The sequence below is a fragment of the Pseudochaenichthys georgianus genome, chromosome 24, assembly GCF_902827115.2.
Source record: "Pseudochaenichthys georgianus chromosome 24, fPseGeo1.2, whole genome shotgun sequence".
Taxonomy (NCBI): Eukaryota; Metazoa; Chordata; class Actinopteri; order Perciformes; family Channichthyidae; genus Pseudochaenichthys; species Pseudochaenichthys georgianus.
Window position 1 is genome coordinate 16,445,174 of NC_047526.1, and position 11,963 is coordinate 16,457,136.

General features: G+C 39.1%; 1 protein-coding gene across 3 annotated transcripts; it reads right to left on the reverse strand.

Annotated features, from left to right (window-relative positions):
• Window positions 1-1,468: 1,468 nt before the first annotated feature.
• LOC117439574 (leucine-rich repeat-containing protein 74A-like) lies at window positions 1,469-11,762 on the reverse strand. 3 transcript variants are annotated; one of them, XM_034075518.2, is made up of 15 exons: window positions 11,509-11,760; window positions 10,965-11,159; window positions 10,692-10,867; window positions 10,177-10,284; window positions 9,932-10,025; window positions 9,758-9,807; window positions 9,557-9,638; window positions 8,709-8,794; window positions 8,428-8,622; window positions 8,241-8,336; window positions 3,717-3,845; window positions 3,443-3,547; window positions 3,242-3,327; window positions 2,786-2,862; window positions 2,635-2,653 (listed from the first exon to the last, which is right to left on the reverse strand). In XM_034075518.2, the coding sequence occupies exons 1-14, from the start codon at window positions 11,597-11,599 to the stop codon at window positions 2,841-2,843; spliced, it is 1,515 nt and encodes a 504-aa protein (XP_033931409.1). In that variant the 5' UTR covers window positions 11,600-11,760; the 3' UTR covers window positions 2,635-2,653; window positions 2,786-2,840. The 3 variants fall into 3 exon arrangements, with proteins under 3 accessions (XP_033931410.1, XP_033931409.1, XP_033931411.1); XM_034075520.2 differs by lacking the exon at window positions 11,509-11,760 and adding an exon at window positions 11,289-11,361; XM_034075519.2 differs by lacking the exon at window positions 8,241-8,336 and having other exon boundaries at window positions 1,469-2,653; window positions 11,509-11,762.
• Between the last annotated feature and the right edge of the window lie 201 nt (window positions 11,763-11,963).

Sequence of the window (11,963 nt, forward strand, 5' to 3'; positions counted from 1 at the left end):
CAGTAGTTTGTCTTATATGATATCATTGTAAGTCTTTGGGCTTTAAAATAGTTTTTCGCACAAAACAATGGACAAAGATGTCATTGAGCTCTGGGTACTTGTGTTCGGCTTTTCTGAATTTGTATAGCAGCAGAGAATTTGTTGACGGCACATTTTACCTTCAGTTTCATCTTCTAAGAATGGACTTTGTGTTTAAAAAGGACTCGATGGCAAAATAAAAGCCAGGGGCAGGAAACGTCTTCATGGCCGATCTTGGCTCGAAGCATTTTATCTCGTGCCAAATCCATTTTGCTCCTGCGCATGAATGCTGTGGCGAAGAGCGATCTTCAAAGCCTCATTAGCCCGCCAACCGCTCGGCTCTTGAGAAGCTCCAAATAATGGGATCCTCTCTGACAAAGTCTTAAGGGTTGCTTGGCCCTTTCTCCCACTTCACAAACACAGGCTGGAGTGTGTGCAGCTGTGTATGATACCCCTTCAGTATTTCTGTTTACTTTAATAATCACAAGGGGACAATGGGTCCTAATGTACGTCTTTGTTTCTCTGCCAGCACCTACATAAATGTCTGAACAACACAGTTTGGAGAAAAAACACTGAATTCATTGAGGACACAAAAAAGCCCAAACATTATATTACCATGAGAATACCGGAGGTCATAATGGGCCTGAATACAGCAAACAATGACACTAATTTAATTATTTACTTTTATTACCACTCAAGATTCCATTAGCGCTTTCGAGATCATGCTAATTGGCAGCGTGTGCCAGTGGGTGCATAGATATCTGAAGGGTTTGTTGGCAGGTTTTTGTTCCGTCTTCAAAATGTGGCCAAATCTGTGAATTTCCAATCGGACCGCTCAATAAGACGTGGGTTTTAAGTCCTTGTGTCCATTCACATGAAAGATGGCCCATTAGAAATTGGCAGCTAGCGGTTTGTTTTCATTAAGCCACATCAGAGAGATTATTTACCTAAATTATTCAGTTATTTTTTCTATCTTTTAAATAGCTAATTATATCAATGTCATTGTAGAAATAATTGTATTTTAGTCCGATTGTAAAAGTGTGTTTTGAGGTTAAGGTGAGACTTTTATTACCAAGAAAGATTGCCCATTTGCATGTTGATTCTCAAACACAAACTTTACAGGGGGTACTCGATAATTTAAGAGTCTGAAAAAGGCTTTGAAGTGCTCTTCGTTTATTGGAACATCCTCACACATTTTGTCAAATGAATAATCTTTGTATTCAAGGACAAAGTAATTCTGACTAACCTGTTGTTTCACATGTACGAGATAATTCTGTATGCGTTCCCTGTGAATGTAGTCACTGACAAATAATATAAATAATTGTAGCCTGTTCAAAACCTTAATTTCTTTTAATATAATTTGAATCTATTAGGAAACTGAGATCAAAAGCTCCTTTAAACACTGAGCGATAAAAACCCATCTTCTTTGTAGCTTCTGTTATTTCTACATTACGACATCAATTTACTGAACACATCAAAGTTGGAAGAACCATTTTCAACTTCTGGAAGTACGACCATCGTGATGCACTTGAATGCACCATGGCATTGGTGAAGGATCATTCTAGTTACACTGGGACAAGAGGCACATCCAAATAAGGTAGGTTTATAGGCCTTAATAATTGTATATTTTACAAAGATCTACAGTTTTATAAGAACTTCAAAAACAATGTCACGGTTGAATTTTGTATACATGAGCCACATTGCAAATATTACCTTATGTAATGAACAATGCAAATGTTTCTGGTTTTCTCAACAATTTCTCTTTTTTCAGTGTGTGATTGAACGGATGAGGAGACGGAAAAGACACGGCAGAGGAAGTGGAGACAGAAACATGGAGGGAGTTGAGGTGCATTTGGTTTTAAAGAGAACCATGTCTATAGAATGTCAAAATGTTCCTATAGTCTTGTCAGGTCCAAAACTCAACGGCTATAGTTTACCATCATCAAGAGTGGAAAAAAACAGAATTTTCAGATTTAAAAAGCTAGAATCAGAAATCTTTGACTCCTTAAATAATTTTTCAAACCAATTAATCGGGTATCAAAATAGTGGCCGACTGATTTAATAGTTGAAATGTCATTAATTCATCTTAGGAGCTCTATCTGAAATAGGATATACATTTAAAAGGGCGGTCCCGTCTTCTCATGACTCATAATATTAGGTGTCATGCCGTTTCCATATGCGTTAATAAAGAGGTGCTTCCTGTCAGCGTCTCCTCTGTGGTTACCTCTGAAGCCACCTGACAGATCTGATTGTCGGATTTCACACCTTGAGACAATTCACCTTCAATAATCCTACCCTGCCGGCCCTGAATAAGTAATGCTGCACATCCATATTCATCGACGTGCTGTTTCCTTTACAGGCTGTTTCATTCAAAGCTTACCACTGTGGGCGAGACAACTAGCTTCCATCTGGCTCTATTCTTTCTCTCCTCTCGGTCCTTTGATATGGATGCCAGCTCTTTTTCTTCCTCCTATGTTCTGTTGTCATACCTGAAGATTATTTTTGGATGGAGAGAATGAGGTGGAGGACCCTGTGTCCCAACCGCAGACACAGCTGGCAGCGCTCAGGTGGGTGCAGCTGGTTGGTGTCAGCGGTTCAAGTATTCACACTGGGCAGAACTGGGTTGAGCTAAGGACTACAGAGGGGGGGGGGGGGTTGTTATTAGGATACACCTGTCCTTGGTTGTGTGTCAGTTCCGCTTCCTTATCTCTATATTTTCGCAAAAATGTAGCATTGTGAGACTTGTATGGCAAAATGGAAGACCTACTAAATAACTGACTCCGTAACATTTTATTCCCAGATGTCTTCCTCGTCCTCTGTTTCTACGACAGCTCAGCAAACTCACTGCAACAAAAAGAGACCACTGACTTCACAAAGAGTTAAAAGTGAAGGATTACTTTTCAAACCAATTAAAATCTCCTTCATGACAAACCTAGACAAAGCTTGAGCTAAGATTATTCTGTTTGATTATTCAAACTGTTTTACACTAATAAATGAAACCTGTTTTCCCACTAAAAAAGAGGGATGTCTAAAATGTATATACGTTTAAATCACAGGCAAATAAATGTTCTAAACTTCAGCTGGTTTGGACCTAATGATGAAAATTGTGTAAAATGGGACTATTTTTCTTAAAATGGTTACTTATCTCTTCTTGACTATAAAAGAATGTTGCATGGTAAATATTAGATACAAAATATTCCTACTGACACCATCACAGACTGACCTGTACATAATGGTGGCGGTGCAGTTCTTGTCAAACTTCCTGAGCAACCAATTGAGCTGCTGATGATCCAGAGGTATGTTCGCTTCCTGCATGCATGATAACATTATTTTCACTATACTCATCCATACAATAGTTAATATCTGAATACTAGTTAAATACTTTTCTTTGATAGATTGTTTGCTGTGAGAAAGTAAGCCTGACCTTCACAGCCTTTCTGAAGTCAGAGGTGGAGACGTTGGTTGTTCCTTCTTTATCCAAAGCTTCAAAGAAATCCATAATGCTCTCATTTCGCTCTGATAGGAATTTCTATTTAAGAATCCAAATTTAAGTTTCAAGATTATACATTTAAAGAAAATATCTCTGGGACCTCTTTTAGGATGTTATTTGTGTAACATTATGAGCATAAACACTGGAATCCTAGTTATAACTATTAACCTATTTCCCCCCAGATGTCTCTTCTTTCCTGACCACTGACCCGTAAGATCTGGAGGACAGATAGGTTCCTGGTGACGTAGCTCATGGCGCTGTACCGAACATCCAGAGCAGGACGCTTCTGACGGGCTTCTTCCAGCTGCTCCACAAACTCCTCCTTCACAAACACCGTCTGCACAAACACGTCAGAGCTTAGAAGAAGCTCTTAACCCTCCGGTATCACTGTGGACGTTTTTGTCCATATGGGTAATTTTTCACTTTTCATTTTGCAATAACTTTGGTTGTGTTGGTGCAAACGGCCTGCATTTTTGTAACAAGGCTATTTTCTCGATCTATTTTGGAATTCAATTAAAAAAAATTCAAATCGGTCTTTAATTCACTGTGTAACAAATCGACTACGCAAATTAGTCATTTGAGACAAAAATGTCCACTGCAAAAGACTTTGACATTATATTAAAAGGTTTTTTTCACAACTTTTTTGGGTTCAATCTTTAAAGCAACTTCCGCCCTAATAGAAAATACCAAAAATGTAATCATTTTCAGGATTTTAACCCTTTCAATGCCATTTTGAAAACATGAAACCGCTGTTTTTTTTCATGATGAAAACAGAGAAAATGAGTTATTTTCCCAAAAATACATATCTGGAGACTGGCTCTTTTTTTTTTTATAACAGTCTTGGATATGTCAAAGATTAGCAACAAAATGGATTTTTTTGCATTATTAGTTTTTGCACAAAATCAGATTGAACAAAAAAGTTACAAATTAGTCATTCGGGACAAAAAAGTCCACTTCCAAAAACTGCTCTAAAAGGACAACAGATTAATATTTTTTTAAACTTTTTGGGGTTAAATCTTTCAATCAACTTCAGTCCTGATCAAAAATACCAAATTTTAAATTATGTTCAGGATTTTAACCCTTGAACTGCCAGTTTTAAAACATGAATTTGCGTTGTCTATGAAAAACATGCACAAAAAAGCAGTTATTTTCCATATTATAAATGTTGGGAGGTTCGGTTTTTTTTTTTTTTATCACAGTCTTGGATATGTCAAAGATTAGCAACAACATTTATTTTGGTTGATTATTAGTTTTTGCACAGAATCAGATTAGACAAAAATGTCCCATCCACTTCCATTATAACCACATCTTTTGATCTCTCGCCATACCGGTATAAAATCATGCATTTTGTAATGTCAGGGTTTTATATTGGAGGAAAATAGTTCAATTTGTCCTTTTTACTGTATATGACCAGATGTGACATTTTACATTGAATTACATGCTTGTCATGTCTTGGTTTACAGTTTACAGCATTCACAATTTCCCCCTCATCTCTTTACCTTTGATGTGTGTGAGAATGTAGGAGTAAGTGTTCTCTCATGGCATTTTGTTTTTCATTTGTGCTGTCTCATGTGTCTTGGAGGTAAACAGAGGTATGATCTTGACCCAGCTTGACCTTTTTGTTTAGAATTGTTTGGAACTTCAAAGGCTTTGATAATGTCTCTTTAGCATACAAACATACACAGCCATACATGCACTAAGTCAATAAGCGAACACCTGGCTGCAAAGCCAGATCCATAAATATGTGTAGTTTGGCTGGCTGGTCGTTTCATTCCTGTGATACGCAACAAGCGAGTAAGATGAAGAGGCGCTTCTCTGTGGAAGAAGCTAGGGATATGGTGATGCAGCCGGCAACCTCCAGCGAGCTGCTTGACTCTTCTTCTGAATCAGAAACAACCTCAGAAGAAGAATGTGATGTGGAGTTTGTAGTGGAGTCTGATCCTTCTTCTTCTGACCCTTCCACTGAAACTGCAGAGGAAACAGAAGATCCTGGCAGTGGGTGGACATCAACAAATTGTGAAATCTGGTCTGCCTCTAACAACGACACGCTGCGCTACATTCCCGCTGCCAGAGGTTTGGTTCCAGGGCCACGCGTTATGCCATTACAAGAATTGATGACGTGGAATCCTCCTTCAATTTATTTTTCACTGCTGAGATCATCAGTAGTATTGTCGACATGACAAACTTGCAGGGGGGATGTTCGGTGGCAAACTGGAGTGATGTGGATGCCACAGATATTCGTGCATACATCGGTCTCCTGATGTTGGCTGGAGTGTACAAATCGAAGGGCGAATCCACCCGCAGCCCCTGGGATGACCACAGTGGACGTGCCATCTTCCGTGCCACAATGACCCACAACAAATTCCGGTTGATGAATACCACCGTCTGGTTTGACGACAAGCTGATGAGACCTTCCTGTCACAGAGAAGACAAGCTTGCCCCCATACGCTCTCTCTGGGAGAAGTGGACACATCGCCTTCCGATGCTTTTCAACCATGGTGAAGATGTGTGTGTGGATTAGCAGCTTGTCCCCTTCAGAGGCCGCTGCAAATTCCGGCAATACATACCAAGCAAGCCAGCAAAGTATGGGCTAAAAATCTGGATCACCGCTGACGTTGAAACCTCCTATGCCTGGAAGTGCCAGATTTACACCGGTAAAGCTGCTGGCAGTGCTGCCGAGGTGGGCCAGGGAAAGCGTGTCGTCCTGGAAATGACAGAGGGGCTCCAAGGGATCACTGTGACTTGTGACAATTTGTTCACGTCATATGCACTTGTGCTTTTTACTGCTGTGGATCCCTCCTGGAAGCAAGCCAAGTCCTTCAGGAGGAGGCTTTTCTTGGAGGAGTTGGGGAGATCTCTGGTGTCTGCAAAAATCATGCGGAGAAAGCATCCACCTCGTACACCGGCTGCTGTTACCATAGTGGCGGACATACAGGCCTCGGCAGCTGCCCCTGACACCGGCACAACCGCAAGCGGCTCCACAAAAAAGAGGGGACTGTGCTGGATGTGCACTGGGAAAAGTTCACCTGCAGAGATCACCAAATCCCCTGCTGCAGGTTCTGCTGGATGAACTGATCTCTCTCTCTCTCTCGCACGCACATACACACACACACACACACATTATTTGTTATCTCCATCTATCTTACTCCGTCTCTAACACACATACTTGCTCTATCTTCATCCATCTCTCATTTTATTCAACACACACTCATACATATCATTGTTCTGTTTTGACAATTTCATTTGTTCATGAATGTTGATTGCAGTTTGCTGTTTGGAAAATAAATGTTGACATTGATACATCTGATGCTGATTTAAAAATGATTTCAAAGAAAGTTGAAAATAGTATTACTTCAGTGTTTTTATAGGTCATATAATTCAATGGTAAAATGTCACATCTGGTGATATACAGTAAAAAGGGACACATTGAACTATTTTCCTCCAATATAAAACCCTGACATTATAAAATGCATGATTATATACCGGTATGGCGGAGAGATCAAAAGATGTGGTTATAATGGGAGTGGATGGGACACGAGTGGCTAATGTGTGACTTTTTTTGTTCAATCTGATTTTGTGCAAAAACTAATAATGAAAAAAAAAAAATGTTGTTGCTAATCTTTGACATATTCAAGACTCTGATAAAAAAAAAAAAAGCCGACCCCCCCCCCACATTTATTATATGGAAAATAACTGCCTTTTTGTGCATGTTTTTCATAGAAAACGCAAATTCATGTTTTAAAACTGGCAGTTCAAGGGTTAAAATCCTGAACATAATTTAACATTTGGTATTTTTGATCAGGACTGAAGTTGATTGAAAGATTTAACCCCAAAAAGCTTTTAAAAATATTAATCTGTTGTCATTTTAGAGCAGTTTTTGGAAGTGGACATTTTTGTCCCGAATGACTAATATGTAACTTTTTTGTTCAATCTGATTTTGTGCAAAAACTAATAATCAACCAAAATAAATGTTGTTGCTAATCTTTGACATATCCAAGACTGTGATAAAAAAAAAAAAAGCCGACCCCCCCAACATTTAATATATGTAAAATAACTGCCTTTTTGTGCATGTTTTTCATAGAAAACGCAAATTCATGTTTTCAAACTGGCAGTTCAAGGGTTAAAATCCTGAACATAATTTAACATTTGGTATTTTTGATCAGGACTGAAGTTGATTGAAAGACTTAACCCCAAAAAGTTTTAAAAAACATTAATCTGTTGTCCTTTTAGAGCAGTTTTTGGAAGTGGACTTTTTTGTCCCGAATGACTAATTTGTAACTTTTTTGTTCAATCTGATTTTGTGCAAAAACTAATAATGCAAAAAAATCCATTTTGTTGCTAATCTTTGACATATCCAAGACTGTTATATAAAAAAAAAGAGCCAGTCTCCAGATATGTATTTTTGGGAAAATAACTCATTTTCTCTGTTTTCATCATGAAAAAAAACAGCGGTTTCATGTTTTCAAAATGGCATTGAAAGGGTTAAAATCCTGAAAATGATTACATTTCTGGTATTTTCTATTAGGGCGGAAGTTGCTTTAAAGATTGAACCCAAAAAAGTTGTGAAAAAAACCTTTTAATATAATGTTTTTATCAAAGTCTTTTGCAGTGGACATTTTTGTCTCGAATGACTAATTTGCGTAGTCCAATCGAATGATACCGGAGGGTTAAGGCATTCAATACAAGATAAATATTAGTATTCATGTTCTGAGAGGAAATGTACAGCACTTACAGAAATATCAATCTCCTCCAAGGCTGATTTCAGGTTCTTTTTGACCGTGTTTAGCAGCGTGAGAGCTCCAATATTCGTCAGGGGGTTTTGTGAGAGCTTAACAAAATACAGACACACCAAACCTAACAGTTAGAGTGCCATAATGCTGCATAATAAATACCAGTGATCCACCTGTTTGCATGCTCACCTTGAGGACCCCGAGGGTGCCGTTGGTGATCAGACCCTGGCAGAGAAGTGTCACAGCCTGATCGTCCACATGGTTACCGCTGAGGTCCAGCAGCACAAGCGTCCTGTTGTTTTTCAGGGCCTGACCCAGTGACTCCGCCTCCATTTGGCCAAAAGCGTTCCACGACAGATCGAGCTGCTTCAGAGTTGAGTTTACCTGAGGAAAATGTGAGTGAAATGTCTGTGGTAGGAAACAGAGCGTTATATAGACACTATGCATTATGAGTGTGTTGTTCTGGTCACCTTCAGCCCCGCACTAACAGCCATAGCACCACCCAGACGAAGGGGGTTCCAGCTCAGGTTTAGGACTTCAATACCTACATTTGCAGCTTTGTGAAAGGGGAAACAAATATCAAAGTACAAAATACGTATCACAAATAAAAAATATAAATATTTCATTTTTGCAATGACATCAATAAGCTGTAAACTATATATCCTCAGTTTGTTTCGACTGCTAAATATATGTTAACATTTTTGAGGGTTTTTGGAATTGACTGTCACTGTCACTGTACTGTGATGTAATTATTGCAATATAAGAATGGGCCGACAAATTGTTTGCTATATTAGTTTAATTCCTATTTCTGCCAGACAAATCACAAACTGAAGGGGGAATACGGTATTGAAATATAATTGGTACGAAAATTAGTGTACATTATGTACAAGACATGGTTTTATCCATGTTTGAATAGAGAAAACATGCAACAACAAAAAAGGTTTGATGAGTTAAATCTATATTTATTGCAGGAAAAAGTTAAAATTATAAAAATGTGATTTGGAATTGATTTGTGATATCTGTATGAGTTTTGTAATTGAATGACGTGTTTATTTATATGACGGATTTGGCTTCTGCAGTGAAATTCTCCTAATACAGTCAGCCCTTGAGCAAGGCACCGACACCCCCCCACTCCCATTGCTCCCCGGGCGCTGTACAATAGCTGCCCACTGCTCCTAGTACTAAACTCCTGGTACTAGGATGGGTTAAAAGCAGAGAACAAAATGTCACTGTGTGTGCGCTGTGTGCTCTGCATGTGTGACCATTAAAGAGGGTGTCATCCCTCCAATTCTATCTATCTAGAAATAAGCTAGTGTACCTAACATATGGCCCAGGTGTTGTCCTCCTGTAAAACTGAACATGTTGTGGCTGAGGTCCAGCTCTTTGATCACATAGTCTCCCTAAAACGAAAGAGAATGTTGAGGATTAATGCAAATGTAGACCAGATACACTATTGATTCATTCTATATATTCATAAAATAATTGCAAAAATGTTTCAGATTCAATACTTTGTACTAACCTTTAAAGCATCAGCAAAATATTTTGCTGCAACATCATCAAAATTATTTCCTAGGGAAGAAGGGGACATTTATTTATTGATTAGTATAAAACGTATTTCCATTGTGTTACAGCGAGAGGTATGCAAAGGACTCAATAACAACATCCTAAATGGTTAAAATACTTAGTTGGTTACCTGAAAGTTTGAGGGATTTGACATAGTAATTTTCTGACAGCATTTTGGAGATGGTGTACGCTCCTTCTCGGCCCAGCTGGTTGTTGGAAAGATTCTGATACAAAAAGATTTAAGAGATTAAACAAGCATTTGTGTATTATTAATATTTATTTTAAGAATGTGTCATTCCTCTTGCAGTTAAGAGCAGATGATTACCAGTACAGTTTTTCAGAAATAATTTTATTCCATAGTTATAGAATATTTACCAGACTTTGGATGGTGATGTTTGTTTGAAGCATCTCCGTCAGATAGCGTGTCCCCTTGGGCCCAAGTGAGTTTTCCTCCAGCTCAAGGTTAGTGATAGTAGTGTCAGTCTGGAAAAACAATAAAATTACTGAAATAATGATATTAGAATAGATCAAATAGAATCGGAGGGATGAAACCCTCTTTAACGGTCACACATGCAGAGCACACAGCACACCCAGTGACATTTGGCCCATCCTAGTACCAGGAGTCTAGTACTAGGAGCAGTGGGCAGCTATTGTACAGCGCCCGGGGAGCAATGGGGGTGGGTGTCCGGTGCCTTGCTCAAGGGCACCACGGTAGGGCCCAGGAGGTGAACTGGGACCTCTCCAAGTAGCAGTCTCTCTGTCTAAATGTAAAGACTGCGTTGAAAAGGAAATAAGTCATTAACCCAACACAGACCCACCATCACCTTACTCATGATAATTAAAATATTTCATAACAGTAAATATAGTTTAAGGTAACAAAGCCACCCTACTTGCAGAACGAAAGCCAGAGCTTTGGTTCCCAGAGGTCCTACACCATAGTAGTTTAGGTTGAGATTGGTGTCACCCAAGTTACGGAGAAAGGATGATACAGGAACTGAGCCCGTCCTCTGACAGGCCTGCAGGTACAGCTCTGCACGGGACTGACTCTGCTTCTGATCGGTGGCACCTGGAAGGAACAACACAGGAGAACACAGGAAGAGAGAAGAGGTGAGGGCGTTGAAGATTATCCATGTTTATAAGACTGTATGGTCACTTTAACCTACTGTCTGTTTCCAGATCAGTGTCCCACTCATCGCCACTGTTGCGCTCTTGACCCTGGCTTGGCTTCTCCTCATCTTCCACCTGATCCTGGCTTCCCGTGAGCAGGTCTGACTGATCAGATAGCTGCTGCTCTTCCTCTTCCTCAAACTGTTCCATCATCACACCACAAGTCCACCTAACCTGTACCTGCACAACCTCTGAGGAGAAGATGTGAGCTTTTGTTAAAATATTTTCTGTAGCAGTATAAACTGAACAAGTGAGGAAATATGGTATACAACAGATTAAACTCAATGTATACAGGAGTGCAAAGTTCATTTTTAGTTAACCTGTATTTGTTGAAGACCAAAAAAAAGTCGTATCTAGCTAGCGTTAGCATTGATTAGCTTTTAGCTCTCGTGTTTATCAGCTGTTGTCATTCATAAAAAGCGACGGTTAGAGCAGAAAAATACCAAATTAAACCTAATTTTGCAAAGTATTTAAAACAAACATTTGCTCTCTGTTTGAAAGCCACGTAAGATTGTATTAGTAAAGAACACTACTGCCTACCTGAACCAGTTTTGACACTTGAAAGTGAAGCCTCACCAAAATAAAGATGGTTTAACCGCAGGAAACCAACGGTTGTTGCCATGGAATTCATACTCTCAATGGAAATTCGATTGAATATAAAGTTTTAAAGAAACATGATTTTAATATTATATTTACGTTAAGCCTCTCTGACAATATATCAGCCAATATTGTTAGGTGAGTTGTCGTGTCTACTGCAAATATGCAGTTCATACCACTAGATGGAGCCGTTGACCGCATCTGAGCCGAGCCATGAACAGGCTATAGTTAATGCTGCAGTAGAAAAACCACACACATTTCACAATTCACTCTGTTTTAGGGTGTACTTTCTCCCAGCAAAAATGAGTATAAATGGTCCCAATTGCAACAAATTCTGCTGTTTTAAAATGTAGTGAAATAGAGAGTATGCTGTCCATCAGCAACAAATGTACTAGTCT

Excerpts from the sequence above, each read along its gene's own strand:
- LOC117439574 (XM_034075518.2), bottom strand. The coding sequence starts at position 11,599 with ATGAATTCCATGGCAACAACCGTTGGTTTCCTGCGGTTAAACCATCTT. Across the intron at positions 11,160-11,508 it reads AAGTGTCAAAACTGGTTCAG|AGGTTGTGCAGGTACAGGTT; the intron begins GTAGGCAGTAGT and ends TCTTCTCCTCAG. Across the intron at positions 2,863-3,241 it reads ACCGCCACCATTATGTACAG|TGAGTTTGCTGAGCTGTCGT; the intron begins GTCAGTCTGTGA and ends TTTTTGTTGCAG.